The sequence below is a fragment of the Hyperolius riggenbachi genome, chromosome 2 (assembly GCF_040937935.1).
Source record: "Hyperolius riggenbachi isolate aHypRig1 chromosome 2, aHypRig1.pri, whole genome shotgun sequence".
Lineage (NCBI taxonomy): Eukaryota > Metazoa > Chordata > Amphibia > Anura > Hyperoliidae > Hyperolius > Hyperolius riggenbachi.
The window spans coordinates 251003498-251022874 of NC_090647.1; the positions used below are offsets into that span (position 1 = coordinate 251003498).

Sequence of the window (19377 nt, forward strand, 5' to 3'; positions counted from 1 at the left end):
CATGGTGATAAGGCATGTAGTATTCAGGAAACATTTTACCTCAGGCAAACCTAAAGTTAACTCTTCTGTCTTTAAGTTAACTCTTCAATCCTTAAAATAACTCCAGAGTTAAAGACAGGCTGTTTATTACCTGCATGTGAAAATAACTACAGAGGAGGTAACTTAACCACTTGATGACCCAGCCTTTACCCCCCCCTTAAGGACCAGCGCTGCATTTGCTGATCTGTGCTGAGTGGGCTCTACAGCCCCCAGCACAGATCAAACACCAGGCAGAGTGACCAGATCGCCCCCCTTTTTTCCCCACTGGGGGGATGATGTGCTGGGGGGGTCTGATCGCTCCTACCTGCGTGTGGCTGGCGGAGGGGGGCACCTCAAAGCCCCCTCCACCGCAGGATTCCCCCTCTCCCTCTCCTCCCTCCCTTCCCCGGAGATCCGAGGCTGCACAGGAACGGATCTGTCCTGTGCAGCCTCTAACAGGCTCCTGCCTGTCATGTGACAGCGATCCCCGGCCGCTGATTGGCCGGGCATCGCTGATCCAGTACAACGCTGCTACTGTTAGCAGCGTTGTACAAATGTAAACAAAGCGGATTATTTCCGCTTGTGTTTACATTTAGCCTGCGAGCCGCGATCGGCGGCCCGCAGGCTATTCACGGAGCCCCCCGCCGTGAATTGACAGGAAGCAGCCTCTCGCGCGAGCGTCTGCTTCCTGATTAATTAGCCTGCAGCCGGCGACGCAGATCTGCGTTGCTGGGCCTTCAGCTGCCACTTTGCCGACGCGCGGTATGAGTGCGCGGTCGGCAAGTGGTTAAGGAATGAAGAGATAAGATAACTCTCTCTTATGTGGAGGTAAGTTTTCTCTTGCCTTATTATCTCCAGCATGATCTTAGTGAATTTAGGCCAATGTCTGGCATTAGCAGGAAGATCTCTTCCATTCTCTAACAGGTAAACAGATCATATTGTTGACATTGAAATCAGTAAATAAATGGGGGAGGGGACTCACTTTCTTGCAATACCCAGAGATGAGCACAGGTGCAACTTTGATTGCATGTTAAGCAGTAGAAAAATAAAACATTTAAATGCTTGCTACGGATTTCGCCACTACTTTTTCTTGTCCTAGTTTCTATACATTAGGCCACTGAGCACAGACAGAAGCAACAAGATAATAAAAAAAAAATTGACCATAAAGCGCATTGGCCAAATTACAATTTTAGTAAAAGGCTTACAGCAAATGGTCATGGCCAGTAAAATAGAAACCCTGCTCTTATTTTCCTTATTTGCATATGATAGACTATATGAAGACAGGCATGTAATAGCAGCTCCATTGGCACATGTAACAAGATTACTGTGTGCGCTTACAGACACCGGAAGGCATGATTGTCAATGCCAAAAATGAGAGCTTTAATTTGTCCAATGCAGTACTACAAAGCTGATTTTTAAGGAAGGCACCAACTGTAAGAGTCTGCACTACATGGATTAGGACCTCATGAAAGGCTCTGATATGCTTGAGATACTCATGGTGGATGAAAGTGGAAGACATTCTGTGGATTAAACCATTATGTCAATTCACTAGTGACTAGTCCATGGTTCTAGAGCAGGAGTCAGTTTCTGGCTGAGAGAGTCATGAACGCCACACATTTTAAAATGAAATTACGCGAGAGCCATACAATAGGTTTTAAATAGTCCAAAGCGGACCTGAACTGGGGTTTCTATTTTCTGGCCAAATTCTAATACTGTCAATAATTCCAAGCTTTAACAAATGCATAAATGAAAAATAAAGCCTTAGTGCAAAACAGACGTACAAATACACTTGATGGAAAGAATTATCAGTGATCTGCATGTATAACTTGGCCATTCACTCAACACTTAATGCTATAGGTCATATTAAAGCTTTGGAATAGCAAATGTCGGAATAAATATACAATATCTGTAGAAACAAAAGGCTGATATGTTGCCCAAAGTTTAAATAAGGGATAAGTATTTGTAAAGTGAATGTGTGTGTGTGTATGTATTTACATATACATACATAAGTTCACACACATTTGTATTTCTTCATATACAGCTTACAAAATATATTTATATATTTATATATATACACAACTATTTTACATATATAATTTTCTCTTCATCTTGCAAAAAATATTTGTAGTTACACGTCTGACCTTGCTTGTGTGCTATGACACTGAGGCAAGGTAGGGGTTAAGTGTTGGGATGTTCCTTCATCAGCTCCGGTGATCACAGTGTAATGCACTGTATTGCAGTGGCATCTTGGAATAGTGTAGCTTACAAGAAACCAACATGAAGCCATCTCAAGTCCAGAGTGACTTGCATAGCACCTTCCATAGACAGAAAGACATCCACCTTCACTACTGTAAGCAACATCTTGTAGCTACTCTCAGCGGAGTTCTTCTTGGATCTTCAAAGCAGCCTTGGTTTATAACCCCTTGTGTTCATATTTAGATTCTTTGCTTTTTGTGACTTTTCTATGCCCAGGAGCCATTCTCTTCTACTTTTGGTATTGATCTGTGAACAATGAAAGATTTACTACATTAGAGGACTTCATCAAACCACATATCACAGATACCAATCAAAATAATCATGGTTTCCTGCAGTTCCCTTAGACTCAGAATTTCACTTGAGTTTTCCCTGGACTCGTCAATTTTTTAAGACAACATTGACTCCTCTGAGCCAGTGATTGCATAATGCTTAAAGGAGACCTGACAGGGATATGGAGGCTGCCATTTGTATTTCCTTTAAAACAATGCCAGTTGCCTGGCAGGCCTGCTGATCTTTCTTGCTGCGGTAGTGTCTGAATCACACACCTGAAACAAGCATGCAGCTAATCTTGTCAGAAACATCTGATCTGCATACTTCTTTGGGGTCTATTGCTGAAAGTATTACAGACAGAGGCTCCGCAGGACTGCCTGGCAATTTGCAATTTTTAAAAAGTAAATAAATATGTCAGCTCCCATATCCCTCTCACTTCAGGTTGCCTTTAATGCAGGGAGATTGTTTTGTCAGCAGAAGCCATGTATCCTAGCTGACCTATACTGGTGAGGGTCTGATCAATAAGGAGGAATGGTTTCAGATGGAGGGAGGAGGAAAATGAGCTGGCAAACGGAGATGGCTGAGGATCAATGAACTGGTGTAGCAGGTATTAAACTTTCTAATTTTGTAAGGTAAAGTAAATAATGTTTTGTTAAATGTCTGAGCATGGGCTCTGACAGAAAAAAACTATTCTAAGACTGGAAGGGAAGGTGTGCTACAGATGAACTGTGTAAGCAGACTGAGCCATATTAAACATAATCAGTAAAAGTCTTGAGCAAGGATTACATTCTCAGTCCAGTAATAAACTGGCGGAAGTCACACTATAATACCATGGTGTTTATTTATGGAGGTGTGTGAACACTGGGGAATAGAAGCAATTCAGGTAACCAGGACAAAACCATTCTCTGCTGACGATTGTAGAATATCAGCGGTGCTTTTTTTGTTTATAAATATATCTAAATTGGCCATTGTTGAAGTGTGTGTGTCTGCACAAATATGTGCTCAATAAAATACACAATAACAATGGACATTTATATCTTCATTAGCCCCTTATGCTCTTTACAGCACAGGCACATAATATGGGAATTTCAGCATCTATTACTATTATGCTGCTTTCTATTTATCTCTGACACAGAGGACCTGCATTCAAATCTCCGCTCTTCCTGTTCAGTGAGCCAACACCTATTCAGTGAGGAGACCTTGGGCAAGACTCCCCAACACTGCTACGGCCTATAGAGCGTGTCCTAGTGGCTGCAGCTCTGGTGCTTCGAGTCTGCCAGGAGAAAAGTGCAATATAAATGTTCTGTGTCTTGTCAAACTTTGTGATGACTTTCCTGTGCATTGCATTCGCCTCGACCTACAATCTTGGCTAACCACTGCCTCAGCTTTTCAGCAATTTACAAAATAGTTTTCTTCTATTTGCAAGTTGCAACAGAAACACTTGTTCTTTTTAGTAGCTAGTGTCTGAGCATTGCCTTATAGTAGTGCCATTTTCTAGGCAGTCTGGGGTAACTCCAATGAATAAAGATGCTGTGTTACAAGAAAATCAGTGCCACAGACTGAGTACTCCCTTTATGTTACTCTCCTGGAGTTGGTAGGTTGTAAATTCAGCTTTGCAGATTTTGGTCCACAGCCAGGAGGACTCAAATCTCAGCAAGCATCCAATGAAATTCATATGCAAAAAGCTAATCAAAGTGAATTCAGGCACCAGTATGCAATTACAGGCTTTCAGCCATTGGAGTCAGGAACATAAGGGGGCAACATAGATTACTGCAGAGCATGGGCTATGAAAAGCAAGCAGGTGAGAAGAAGAGTGCACCCCAGGGCATTAAATCTAGGATAGCAGCTGAGTGCCAGCAACAAAGTTAAATGAGATGTGACTGGTACATAAACTGCCAATGCAATAACCCCACTGTGCTTTACCCAATATAACACAGTGATACAACAAACTGAGTAGACTTCTGAATAATATGTGCATCTGAATGGCGAGCTGCTATGCTACCAGGGTAATCATATAATATACAAGGCAAAGGGGGTAGCCAATGCTTGAACTAGCAAGTGCAATCCAAGTATTGCCTGATCTCCATCTGTGCAGAACAACAAACTATGAATTGTATGATTCTTAGCACTGGACAAATCTGCATACATAATATCAACCATCTGCCAGTTTATCAGTCTGCCTCATTCCTGATTTGTTTTGCTCCGTACTAACTGGTAGTGTTGTTGCTGTTCCCAAGGGAATGTGCCAGTCAGTGCTACTGGGCTCTGTAGTCTCCCCTCAACTTTTGAGGAAGGAAGTAGGTCAAAGTAGTATAATCAATGCTCAAGTTTATTTACATACAGCTAATTCTGTGCGACTAGATAAGAATGTGTCTGGAGAGCACTATGGGCTTCCTGTAGCATGCATGCAGGAAAAATAGGTAGACAGCTTGTGTCTCAGTCTGTCTGTCTGACCAGGTTTCTACCCACCCTCCAATCTCCATTCATTACTGGCAAAAGAAGTTTAGCCAAATCCTGTACATATTCTGCATGTGCATACAGTAGGATGCGACGATACATGAACAGGACAGGGCACACTTTCTTTCAGATAATCTGTGGAATGTGTCAGAACGTCCTATATGACAGTGATGACTTTACCTTATCAGACCTTCCCAGAAGCCAGTGGCATTAGGAGTTGACTCACCCTAAATAAAGAACGAGCAGCAGATGTCATTTTTTGAAAATAGAGGGGGGCTGAAATGTGAAAGGTCAGGGACTTCAGCATCTGGCGAAAGCAGTGCTATACTCTGCTGCTCAGATATAACTGCCAGCTCAGCCTGACTTTACACAGGAGGACATCTTCCAGGGATTCAGTGCTTTTCCTTACTTGTATGGCTATTATATGAGCATTACAGTAACTGCAGCACTAGACTGTCGGTTGGATAGGAGCTAAACAGATGAATGTTGTATTATGTACATGTAACATCTTTACATTCACCTAGTATATGTATTATGTACAATCTGTAGATGACACACAATTCTGGCCCAGTTTGAGGAACATGGCAGTGTACACAGAACTCCGATTGTAATGAGGATGGTGAGTTGAGCACAGCATCACTTCATAGTTCAGGCTTTAAAGTGGACCTGTCACCTGAACTTGTGCACAAGACAGAAGGAAAACAGAGAAATGCACCCTGTATGTATTTAGAGAGTTTAGCCTGTCTAATTCCCCCTCATGTGCAACTTATAACTGTAATTTGATCTCTCAAATGTGTCAGCTGGCTGCCTCAGCAGCTAATTTGTAAACACAGGATGTTAACCCTATGTCTGCTTCGATGAAAGCAGAAAGTAGACACACTGCAGATTTATTGCAGGATTTTGTATCAGCTGTAACAAAGAAACCTTTTTCTTTAAAGGTTATTATGCTGTTGCTTATCTTTTAGAGCAGAGAGGAAGTTCTGCGTTCAGGTCCACTATAATGGCTTCACATCCAGAGCTTTTTAGTTAGGAGGGTTCATTTAATTTTAATTTGTGACGCCCCAACGAGGCAAATGAGATGCTAAGAATTTTGGCATACATGCATACTTAATACAGCTTGCAATTGGTTCAGACCAAATTGTTAAGATCGATTGCCCAATTCCAAGCGGCATTCAAGCAAGAATTATTAGCAATTCATTGACCATCTGACAACATCATGAGCTTATACAAAAGAAGCAGTCAAGATGATCACAAGGTAGAAGATGGGGATTTGCTTCTGGAAGCCGGTGGCATCCATCCTCATCACTGGGAGCAAAGTCCTTCGTAATGATTGGTCTACAAAAGATGCTTGGTGCAGGCTATTGCACACATCTGCGGTATCCAAACATTTCTAGACCAGCACAATCCAGTAGATAGACAGTGTATGAAACCAGCATCATCACCAAGAGCAAGTCCTATTACAGTATTAAATGCACTTTAGCAAGAAAATGAGATTTACATAAGGTATTTTTTTTTCCTCCTTGTGATAGATCTGCATATTCTATCTCGCCTTGGTACACCATATAAAAGGATCCCACTGGTTTTGGCATGAAAGCACATTTTCTACTTTGCCTGTATTCACTTCAAATAGCCATGGATATAATACAAGTAAAACAAAAATATAATGAACTTAATAGGGTATTTAAAAGTGACAAACACACAATGCAAATGTATGTCTTTAGAGCCCAACTAAACCTAGAACTGAAAAGGCAATTTTACTAGCAGTCAGAGACTAAACAGAATAAAAGTAATGTAAACAGAAAAGGGGACAGAATACCCTTTTGATGGGCTTGAAACTGCAGTGCAACCCACTTCCTTTTCTCTGGATTCAGAGTTATGATCATGTGACACTGAAAGTAGGAAAAACAGTTGATGTAAAGCTAGATATCCCAGGATCCCGGCAGTAGAAATGATGACCTCAGTTTGGTCACAAGAAGCTAGAAGGATTGGTCTTATGCTTGCATAGATAGTTAAAGAGACACTGAAGCGAAAAAAAAAAATGATGATATTATGATTTGTATGTGTAGCACAGCTAAGAAATAAAACATTAAGATCAGATACATCAGTGTAATTGTTTCCAGTACAGGAAGAGTTGAGAAACTCCAGTTGTTATCTCTATGCAAACAAGCCATTAAGCTCTCCGACTAAGTTAGTCCTGGAGAGGGCTGTTATCTGACTTTTATTATCTCAACTGTTCCTGGACTATTTACTTTTCCTCTGCTAGAGGAGAGGTCATTACTTCACAGACTGCTCTGAAAGACTCATTTTGAATGCTGAGTGTTGTGTAATCTGCACATATTATAGAATGATGCAATGTTAGAAAAAACACTATATACCTGAAAATAAAAGTATGAGAATATTTTCTTTGCTGCTAATCTTCTAGTAATTATTCATAGTACACAACCAATTCACTGTATCATATTTTTTTTTCGCTTCAGTGTCTCTTTAAACAAAACTACATGATTGCTTTGCTTTGATAATTTGCCTTGTTCAGTTTTGGGTTTAGTTAGGCTTTAAGCATTCAGGCCTACGGTTCTTGGATGTTTTGTGTAAAATGAATGTATGGACTGGAGGAGGATATTTTGGCTGTGGTTCACTGTTCTCACTCTAGTACTACACAGTATCACTATCTGTTCTTATGTGCATTGTCTATGCCCACACTCTACCCATTGAGAGCGGTGTCCTATGAGAATAGCAATGTGTCAGAGCCCTGTGGGAATGAAAACAAAAGGAAAAGGAAGGAACACCATGCTGCCCCTCTCATCCTGACAGAGGAAGAACCTATATTCCACAACAGGCCTCACAAATAAATATGTAGGCATAGTGCAGGAATAAGTTTCTTCTATTCTGGGAATTCCAAATCTTCTCTCAGATTTTCTGACAGCGAGAACAGTTTATTTTAATGTCTCATCCGCCTATTCATCGGCTTCCATGCAAAGGAAGGACCTATTTTTATAGAAAGTCTTCCCTTACAATAAAGTCATTATTACGGTCGGTGGAGTTCTCAGAATTATGAGGTTAGGTGTAAAACCCTTGACTAGGTTATTTAATGATATATTGTTATAAGCTTCTTAAGTGTGGGTAAGTCACGTCTCCATTGTTAAATTAATCGTCTAATACAGTCATTTCCAATTACGAGGTGTGCAAGGAAACCTTAGAGCATCACGACTTTATAAGAATTTTTAGAAAGAGGATTCTAAAAATAAAAGCAGAAACTCCAATGGAATCCAAGAAATAATGATATCCAACGTCATCTTATCTAGAAAGTCTGCTATAAGAAAGCACACAGATCTACACATTGAGATACTGATCTGTGAAAGAACCGATGCTTGTGGTAGGGTTGCTGAGAATTCTGGGATATGACAGCTCAACAAGATACCCTCATTTTTAGGATTTATTTATTACTTCAGTACTAGCAGCCTCTGGCTCCTTAAGGACCAAAGACCGCTGGTACAAAAAACAAGGCCTACCAAGGTCACGCAACACGGACCCACCGTTAACGCCGCTCTCCGGTCACTGAAGTTCAATCGCTTCACCATTGCTTTGACAGCAGAGCTCTGTGAGCCTCTCAGAAGCGGATTTCATTGGCTCCTGACCTCGTGATCAATGTGAGCCAATAACATCTACTGACCAGCTCACGGAGCTCTGCTGTCATACGGACAGCAGGGCGGCCGGGCTGCAGCGGCAGGATAGCGGCGCAACCTGCAGTAGTAGCAGGAGCATGCAGTGGGCTAACTGAAATATACGCCCTGGCAGGGATAACCGTCCGCAAACAGGGTGTAGACTTCAATTAGCCTGGTTCAGAAGCGGTTAATAAAACTGTAGAGATATGGAAATAAACCATCTTATTGTACATGCTGTTTGTATGTTATCTCTGTGTTTGTGTGGGTTTCCTCCAGGCTCGCCCATGTTTTTGGGACATGGGAGAAAGCGGTAATCACCCCAACGCTGTCCCGAGACTAGGATAACAATAGTAAGGGAATTAGATAGTAAGCACCTCTGCCGACACCTGCAGAGAGGTCATTTTTATTTAAAGGGAACCTGAAATGAGAGGAATACGGAGGCTGCCGTCTTCATTCTCTAACAATTACAGTTGCTTGACTTTTGTGCTGACACCAGGTCCCTAATAAAGTCACTTTCTCACAATGAGCATGCAGATCAGACTCCACTGGCTGCATGCTTGTTGCAGGTATGTGACTCAAACACAACTAAAGCCAAAAGCTCAGAATGACAGCCAGGCAACTGGCATTGTTTATAAGGGAATTAAGATGGCTGCCTCTCACTTCAGGTTCCCTTTAAATACACAGTTATAAAAATATTTCTCTTCTCTCGGGCATTATTTAGATAAGAAAGTATACTTTTGTTCTTGGTGCTGCAATGTCAACAACCTGTCTATCATTCAACTATCTGATGAACCAATTTGTAGATTTATTTGTATTCCTCAGTAATGCCATCTACCTGCTCACTTCCCAGTCAGTCTGAAGCCACACCTCCCTACCAGAGACTGACATCCATGACAGGATATTAGTCAGAAAGAAGGCACGCCTTCAGCTGACAGAGTAATAATTCCTCCTGCAGCAAAGTTATGTGACTAAAGGGGAGTGTTTCACACTGATAAGGAAATGAACAAGCAGCTGTCAAGTTGACAAGAAGGACGTGAAGATCTGTTGTTGCAGCAGCCATTTTGCTTTTTAACTTTTAAAAAACAATTACCACACAAAATATTTGTATCCATAGTTGAACATACTGTCTTAATAAACATGTAAAAACTGTGTCTGGACTGGACCTTTAAAGTTGACCTGACCTCTTGCACAGGACAGAAGGAAAACCTAGAGAAATGCACCCTGTAAGTATTTAGAGAGTATAGCCTGTCTAATTCCCTCTCATTTGTGTCTAATCACAAGCTGTAATTTGATCTATCCCCTGTGTCACCTGACTGCCACAGCAGATAAGGTAGATAAGCTCATTTGAAAGCACAAGATGTTAACAGCATGTCTGCTTCCATGAAAGCAGGAAGTAGAAACAGTGCAGATTTATTGTAGGATCTGTATCAGCTGTAACAACGTTTTTTTGTTTAAATGTTATAATGCATATCTTTTAGAGCAGAGATTAATGTTGTTTAAAACCCAACTCCTGGAAACCTCATTATAATGTTGGGTAGTGAGGGAAGAGCCCTGAACACAATCTCTTGTGAATTTGTATTGCCATTAGCCCTTTTCTCTGCCTTCCAGTCCCTATGGATCAGAAGTTGTTGCTCAGAATAAAGGCTTTTGGTAAGTGAAGATTGTAGAAGAATGTAAGACCCAGAAAACTTCACAAATGAGGAGTTTTTTAAAGCGGTTTAACACCCAGCATTACAACTTTGCTTTAAAAGATTGCTTACAGCTTACAAACTATTATGCCAGATTTTTTTTTAAGCAGAAATTCACTGAATGGGTTAAAAATGACATTTTAGTGTTGGATTTAACTAGGAATCCGCATCTGTTCTTATCTGTAGTTACAAAATGTATCTTTATTTGTAATACAAATAGACCTTTGAAAAGCCTGCCCTGAAGCCCTCTTTGTTCTCTCAGAGCAGTGTTTGTTTGTTACATTGTAAATAGATACATTTGTAACTAAACAAGCAAGCACGAGGAGCATTTCTAGCTAAATGCAGCACTAAAATGTCATGTTTAATCCATTCAGTGAATTTCTGCTAAAAAAAAAATCTGGCATAATAGTTTATAAGCTGTAAGCAATCTTTTAAAGCAAAGTTGAAATGCTGGGTGTTAGACCACTTTAAGTATTTTTTCCAGGTTTTCAGGGGCAAATGGAAAACGCAACAGTACCTATAAGTACTCTTGTCTTTTAAAAGGAATGCATTATTTTTTTTAAAGCAGGTCTAAAAACTCTAATAACGCTGATCAGAAGCGTTGCAAGGATAAAAAGAAGGGTTTATTTTGTAGAGCGCCACCTGCTGGTTAGACTTTTAAGGAAGAGTGTGTCACTTATCATTGTGTCAGAGACTTCCTTAATGCAACGGCCCCAGACTTTAGCTTACAAAGATGGTCAAGTCAAACCAGCAATGAGGGGTTCTAAAAGGAAGTCACATTTTCAATAGCTTTCTCTTTTTTTTTTTTTTAATTTTATTTTAAATCCTGGGGGAATGTGCAATCGAATACTACTACCCAGAAAGAGTGGCGTCTTCACTGGCACAAAAAAAATCATCATCAGGTAAATGCCAGTTGTAATTCTTTCCAGTGGAATGATTAAGGCAGCAGTCCATTTCTTCCAACGAGCAATATAGATCCACTAAAAGTATAGTCTTCACACTAACACACATTATTAAAAGCCCTGACATCACCAAAAGATCTTCGGGACGTTGGACCTTGGCCACTTTGTTTCCATGACTGTATTGCAAAGAAATTTGATCCCAAAGAAGTTTGATCCCAAAATTCACTTTCAAACCAGCAAAAACTGCTCGTTCCTACGCTCAAATGGGGCTAATGTTCTACCCAAAACAGGTTTAGTTAAACCACTTCTACCCAATGCACTATTTTAGCATTCAGATATTCTATAAAACTTGCCTGTAAACTGGGGTTAAATTATAAAAAAATAGAAATTAAAATAAAATATGGAACCAACCTAAAAGCTACAAGATGGACGCTTCTTCTGAGTCACTACAGTTTCCAACAGTGAAGGAATCTGAGCACAGTTCTCTGGTGGGAAGAAAATGCACCTTTTTAATATTAAAGGTTACAAACTCATGTATTTCATGCAAAGTCAACTGACTGACATGTGACAAATTCTGTTTGCCTGTGGAATTGTCACATGGGCAGAAGCTGGGATCTACAGGGAAGTTTATACCCAGCTTCCACTGTTCCACTGTGCTGGCATGAAGTACACATATACACTAAACAAATAAGGAGCAATGCAATACAGTAACCAATCAGAAACAATTCAACTACAATAAACTGACAAAATGTAAAATTAGACTGGTGGCTATGAGCAACCATTATACTGCTTTGTAATTACACACAGCAATCTCTCCCAGCAATTAATCCTTCAGAATCACAAATGGACAAGATTTGTGTTAGCAATGTGGTTTGCGCAAAAAGATATTACATATGTTACGTGAAAGACAGACAAATGCTGAGTTATACAGGAGATCAGCGTAGCACTGAACACAAAGTAACACTACAGTCTACTGGAATTAAAGAGGAAAAGTCTGGAAGACAAAAACTCCTAATAAGTTCTTAATAACAGTAGGTGTTATTCAAAGGTGCAGCAAGGAGGAGCCAAGAAATGCTGAATCCAATAAAAGCAATCCATTTCCCGTGTACTGTAAGCTCAGTGAGCACTTGAGGCGTGATGCATTTATCTGGGGCCCAGAACGTACCTTCAGTTACAATGCCCTCTGGTGAAACAGAGGTTTGGGTCGAAATGTATGTCTGGGATGAAGTAATACTAGTATCTATGGGGCCTGAAGGAGCTGCTGTTTGTTTGAAATGCTAGTATCACATTTCAACTCAACGACTTCAACTTTGCATACTTTATTTTATACACTGTTCTCCACCAAGTCTTATATTATCCTATACTGTTGCTTCCCTACCCATTTGTAATAGTATTGCTCTAGTCTAATCTAAGTGATGCTGTCAAAGTCATACCAGTGGAGTTGTTTTTTTGGATCAACTCCTCCCGTTTATATTACAAGTGTTATATCATTTGATACCTTGTGTGCGCCATTGTTGCCACAATGTTAATTGCGGAAAGAGCGGCACCTAGGGGGAAATTTGGGGGCCAGATATTCAGAATTAGGCGGCACAGATATTGGCGGAGGGTGAATTTAGCAGTGAATTTAGCAGTGATGGCGGGCCTGATATCAGCGGAGATCACAGCGCAAGGAGAAGGTAGAGGGATGGTTGGTGTAAGAAGAATGATAAAATATCAGTCATTTGGAATAACATTTTACAATCATGTTTGGCCACTGCTAGCGGCTTTCCGTGATGCCAAAATTACTGTGGTGCCATTTCTTGTTTTACATGTTCGCAGGTTTGGAAAATGTTTCAGGTTTCATTACTCTCCATATCTATGCTTGAATGATTTACCCTCATTTCCAGTTCTCTGTAATCCTGACATCTAGACAGGATGTAAGGAAAATCTTCAAGGGAGATGTAAACTTATTTCCTGATTTCTTTTTTCTTTTGCAAACCTCCAACTGTATGGCATGGATCTTTCATGTCCAAGTGGGGATTTCCACCCTAAAGCATCCAGTTCACCCCCATGAATAATACCTTACAGTCATGGAAATGCTCCAATTACCTTTTCATTATGTGACTTTAGGCACACTTAGAATATTCTATGAGGTTAGTTTTCGTTCTTTTCTACAAAGGACATTAATGAAGAAAGTGTATGTAATGAGTGTTGTTATGTTTTAGTCATGCAGTCGAAGATGGTGCATATAGTAACTGTGGTGATGTAACACATTGCTGGTATATTTTTACATTACTAAAATGCAGTTTGGGGAACAACTGATAAGATTACTCACAAATGCGAGAACATTATAAATGGATTATTTCTTTACACTATTGTTTGACTAAAGGAGCAGAAAACTAAAGTACACCAAGCAGGTTATCAATGACAGTATTTTTGCAGGCAAAAAAAAAGGACATCTCACAGCAGCGGCTGTATTAGGAGCCTATCCCTCTCAGAAAAAAGGTAAATATTATATCTAGAGACAATTCTATTGGACTTTTTGATTTTATGTATACCAGCCCACCTGATCACAATTCTGGTGTAAATTAAAAACCCTCTATTTGTGAAGACATTTAACTACGAATCAAAATGGCACCCTTAAAGGACACCTGAAGTGAGGGGGAAAGGATATGAATACTGGCATATTTATTTCCTTTTAAACAATACCAGTTACCTGGCATCCTGAATGCAGGAGTGTCGGAATCGCACACCTGAAACAAACATGTGGCTAATCCAGTCAAACGCCTGATCTGCATTGATCTGCATGCTGGCTCAGGCTCTTTGGCTAAGAGTATTAGAAATAGAGGCTCAGCAGGATAGCCAGGCAATCTGCATTGTTTAAACATGTCAGCCGCCATATCCCTTTCGCTTCAGGTGTAATTTAAGCTAGGCCAGTGAAGGCTAACCTTGGCACTCCAGCTGTGGTGGATCTACAAGTCCCATGAGGCATTGAAATACTCTGACAGCTCTAAGCATAACTTGGGGAGGCAGAGGCATGATGGGATTTGTAGTTTTGTCACAGCTGGAGTGCCAAGGTTCGCCATCACTGAGCTAGGCATTTATGGGCTGATAACAGCCAGATATGTAAAGCCAGCTGATCCCTCTCCAATCAGAAATGTGTTGGATTGTGATCAATTCTTCTGGTACTCTCAGTCTCAACCTATTTTTCCATAAATCTATCAAGCGTTGGTTAAACTTCAAGTGTTTAACATTCAATGCAGTGCAACCCTACACAGTCATCAATACCCTTGCAGAGAATTTTTTCCAACATATCTGATCATGCGTTCAATCAAATTGAAAGGCACTCAAAATCAAAAAGGTGAGGCAATAGATGACCGGCAGATTCTAAGTGATCAAAATGGCCTTTAGTTGAAGTGTTGTGTGTAGTTCAATCTTTGGGATTTTTGTTAAATTGGGAATTTAGCACCCAATCCTAAGAACCACAGAGTCTAGGACTAAGCTAACATAGGTGGGGTGTTCTGTACATAACTGAAGATGTCTCTACATTAATCTACCCAAATATTTTAACCACTAACCCATGACTTCACTGATGCAAATGTTAATTGTTTACATGTTGGAAAGTGTGACGTGCTGTAATGTTGTTAAGAGGTGATGAAATTGTACAACCCCATTAGGTGATGGGTATTTCTCTTTGATACAGATGATCTAGTTCTTCTATTTTTCCAAAATGTGTAGGTTTCAGACATTCAGACCACCCTTGTGATGAGATTAGGGTAAAGGCTCGTACACACGCTGTGTTTTCCTGGAACGATGGGTCCGTCAGACCCTCCCACTGGGTGGGCGTTCCAGCGACAGTAGTGCGTGTGTACAGTCTGTCTGCAGACTGATAAGACTGTTTCTGAATGATCCGCTGTGTGGATCGTTCAGAAACAGCCTTATCAGTCTGCCTGACAGACTGTACACACGCTGTACTGTCGCTGGAACGCCCGCCCAGCGGGAGGGTCTGATGAACCCGTCGTTCCAGGAAAACAAGCGTGTGTACGAGCCTTTAGAGTATGGATACCACTAACACAACTAGTTAGGAACATTTGACCATCTTATCTGTGTCAGTTAAGTTGTAAATATCTAATGCCATAAGAAATGTGCTTAATTCCCTTTTTACTAATAGAGGAAGCCATCTGCATTACAGCAGAAACATCTTATAGAATATGCAAAAAGTCCAGCTGAATTGGTCTCATCTCCACTAGATATACTGTGAAAGTTCGTTCTTTAAATGAGGTTGTAGAGTAGAAAGCTTTCACCAGCTAAAATTTACACCGCTAAAAATAACTAGTCAGTAGTTAGAATTGGCTGTGGAGAGTCCATCGCAGCTTGGTTTCAAATACAACATTTTAGAGTAAAAATTTTCAGAAGGAAAAAAAACCCAAAAAACTAAGAGAGTCTTTAGGCCATCTTTGATCAAAAATGAAAAAAAAAGGTGATTCTGAAGGCCTATGTCTGCACCTCTAGACTGGTGGTTAACTCCATGTCAAAAGGAACATAAAATTAAGGCATGGAACAGTATGCTGCCTGTGACTCATGAGATGGCCTAATCTGCCACTGAAAACAAAAAACTAATAAATTATTTATAAAATGTGCTACAGAAAAGTTAAAGGAAGGTCAGCTTACTGTTGTTCAGCTTTGGCACGGTCCTCCAAAAAGTAAAGTGCTGTTGCCAGGAAAAACATTCCTCCTAAAACAACCACGAATGGGCAGAGCATGAGTGCATAACCCAGGCTCAGGAACTCCCAGAGAGGGGATTTGTTGGTGCTCTCCTGGATGAGATCCGAGATCTAGGAATCAAAAACAAAAGAAAAGTAAACAGCTGTCACCAGCCTTCTTGGAGCGAACAATTCCTTTTACATAAGAGGAAATCAACTTAATACTACCTGCATAATTACCTTGGGCACTGGGGATCAAGGAGGAAAACTGTATTTACAGTCACAGGATTTGTATGCTGACAGCTGCTAACACCTTGCACCATTTGTCAAACACTCCAGAGATTTTTTGGTGTCTGTATGTCTACAGTCACATTAATTATTTAAATAGCAGAAAGTGGTACTTTTCACTCTCGCACTAGTGAAATGCAGCTATCAGTTCCATGAGAATTCTAGCTTGTCCTTGATTAGCCTGCAGAGTGTTACCAGTTTCAGTTAATCCAGTGCTAACATAGACCCTCTGCAAGTGGTTTTCTAACTAGAGCAATTAGCATATTGCATTAAACAGCAACTGTGAAATGGCCTCATAGTGCTGAAACATGATGTGCAAACTGAGCCAGGCAGCTACAAGGGGAGCAGTTAAGCTTTACACCCTGAAGATGTTGTATGGTCTGGCATCATCAGTTTTTACAATGGACTTGCATTACATTAGCAGTATTTGATACCCAAATAAATAAATAAATAAAACAGGTACATGACTCATAGATTTCTCACGTCCTCCCTACAACAAAAACCTTCAGCTCGATGCCTAGCTTCTGCCTCAGTTTGTGTAAAATCCATATCCATAGGCATGACAAGTCACCAGTCAGTAGGGAGGGCCCCCCCCCCCGACGACTAAAACAAGGTTTGGATTAGGGTCTGTCACTGAGGTAGCAACTAAAACACAAACAGATCTGGCCTTCTGTGGAGATGTTTTTAACAGCGGGTTTATCCCCCAGCCATGTAGGACTGCAAGCTGCAGCAGCGTCTTTACACTACAGTGCTTAATTTAATATTGTGCTCCTGGTGCGCGCAAACGCTGACATGCGGGCTGTGGGGGCAGTGAGAGAGACCTAGAGCCCGTTTTTAAACGGGCTTAGGTCTACTAGTAATTTAATATTTTGCTCCTGGAAGCACAAAGTAACTTCTTAGTTGGCAATGAGAGAGATTTTACTGCTGCATGGAGCTTTGTTAAAGGTATTGGGAAATGTTGTTTAAATAAAGAAGATGCTACAGGAATAAAATATAATCTTTTTAATGTTGTAGTCAAAAAGAAAAACAGACTTACATAATTAGATTTTAATATTCCATCTTCACTAATGGTACTTGGGCTATGACTGGAATTCCATAATATATTACCATCACCATAAACCAAAGTAATTACTATATGCATGGAAAAAAACTGAAAATTTGGCACCTGCTTATTTGTACATTACTACTCATTAGGAGAAAAGTATTTTCCCATAATTAGAGTTAGAGATCTCATAAGACCCTGACCTATATTTCACCCTAATCTCAGCCCCTGCCCTGTTCCTGAACTTAACTTTGACCATCATCTGTGCTCAAAGGACATCCAAGGTGAAAATAAAGTGATGCGTTAAACAATTGTATCTATCCTCCTAAAAATGACCTTTTTTTTAGATATCTCACAGTTTTATTTTATATTTAAATCTAGTTTTTACGGTTTAATGGTCTTTGCCCAATGACACCTTCATTGAAGTATGCCAGAGCTTAAATCTATTAACTATTGACTCTTTATCTCTTTCCTGCTCTCAGAAGCCATTTACTGACAGGAAAGTGTTTTATGGCTGTAATTACTTGTCAGTGATGGTTATGCTATAGTCTGACCAAGTCCTGACCCGGGCAGAAACTGTCACTTGCATACCTGATGTTTAACTCTTTTAGGCAGGAAAAAAAAACAGGGAAAACAGCATAGTAATTTGTGTGCTTGGCACTGTACATACACTTGTCTATCTTATGATGTCACGTCACCTCAGTTGTCCTTTAATACTACCATCAATATGGTACTTTCTGCTACCTCAGTGACAGACCCTAACTGAAACTAACAACCCTTTAAATGATTTCTCACTATATTTTCAAAATATATGGTTAACCCAATGCTATCCCAATACCAATATCCAATCAGAACAATCCTAACTGGTTATTAATCCCCACCCCAACCCTTTCCAACCAATAACCAGTTCAAATGACCAGCAAATGCCTGAGCAACATATGAGTAATCCATAAACATTCAATCACTTCCTTCTCAAGGATACCTATATTGGCTGGATCAAGCCACAACAAACATATTTCAATAAGTACTTTGAGCTTTTTAGTATTATTTACTTACAAATCCAATCAAGTATGGACTGCCAGCATCTCCAAGGAGGTGGGATGTAAAGCTTTGCAAAGCCACAGCTGTTGCACGACGGGTTGGGATGACTACGTACTGCACAAAATAAAAGAAAAAGAAAATAGGCCAACTATTTAGAAGAGTATTAAAAGTATGGAAGTAAAGTAATATCAAACCTCAGTTACTTTGAGACAACTTATTTGACTACCTAATTTCAACAAAAGGTGTGTAAATTCCCAAATCTCAACAAAATGCTGTTGAGCTCCAATCCCAAATGAATACTGTGTAGATACTTAGTTATGAACAGAATCGAGGATAATCCATGACACCCATGTTTACTTGAGACTATACTGAAGTATAGACTGCTGCCATTCTGGTGGTCTCATCTCTGGTTCATCACCCTACTTAGTGTGCACTGAAGTGTGTTAGAAGGAGATTTGTTTAGCTACCACTCAATCTTACAATAGTTCTCTCTCCTTGTCAGTCATTGTCCACCAACAGGCATTGTGAGCCAGTTTAAAGAAGAACCCTCTGTATGTGTACACAGATCGACCACTGAACTACCAAAACATCATTAAAATCTAACAATAAAAACTGCTGATGTTCAGTCATTAACTTGTCAGAATGAAAATGTAATAAACTGTTCGTTAAGTAAGGAAAAGATGGGGTGTGTTCCTATTCTGCCATGTGAGTATATTTCAAATGCATCCATGGCAACCGAAAATAACCTATTGCAATGTTGTATTTTGTGTATATATATTTATTTGTCTTCCAGAAATGAATGTGGCATCTATCAAAGCACAAATATATGCAGCGACACAGACATGAGTCAATGGTACACTTTTGTGAAAAAATAACGCTTGAAAAATATACACATTTAAAAAAGGATGATTCTTCATACTTTACACCAGCTATCAGTGGTTGGGTATTTGTGTGCTATGACAGGTGACACTAAATAAGGCAAATGAGCTATTACCAATCTATGCTGCAATGTAATGCTGCAGAAAAAATGTCAATGGGAATAGGGCGTGACGACCTTAATTATGATTGCAC

The 19377-nt window shown here is 40.1% G+C and overlaps 1 protein-coding gene across 2 annotated transcripts in view; it reads right to left on the reverse strand.

Annotated features, from left to right (window-relative positions):
* Window positions 1-2038: 2038 nt before the first annotated feature.
* Window positions 2039-19377, reverse strand: part of SPNS2 (SPNS lysolipid transporter 2, sphingosine-1-phosphate) — a 161334-nt gene continuing 143995 nt past the window's right edge. Inside the window, exons 10-13 of one of the 2 annotated variants that reach the window (XM_068268499.1) lie at window positions 18322-18420; window positions 15904-16067; window positions 11665-11738; window positions 2039-2520 (exon numbers count right to left, since the gene is read on the reverse strand). In XM_068268499.1, the coding sequence (XP_068124600.1) occupies window positions 11672-11738; window positions 15904-16067; window positions 18322-18420 (330 nt within the window). In that variant the 3' untranslated portion in view covers window positions 2039-2520; window positions 11665-11671. The remainder of the gene's footprint in view (window positions 2521-11664; window positions 11739-15903; window positions 16068-18321; window positions 18421-19377) is intronic. The other variant, XM_068268501.1, reaches the window with a different exon arrangement.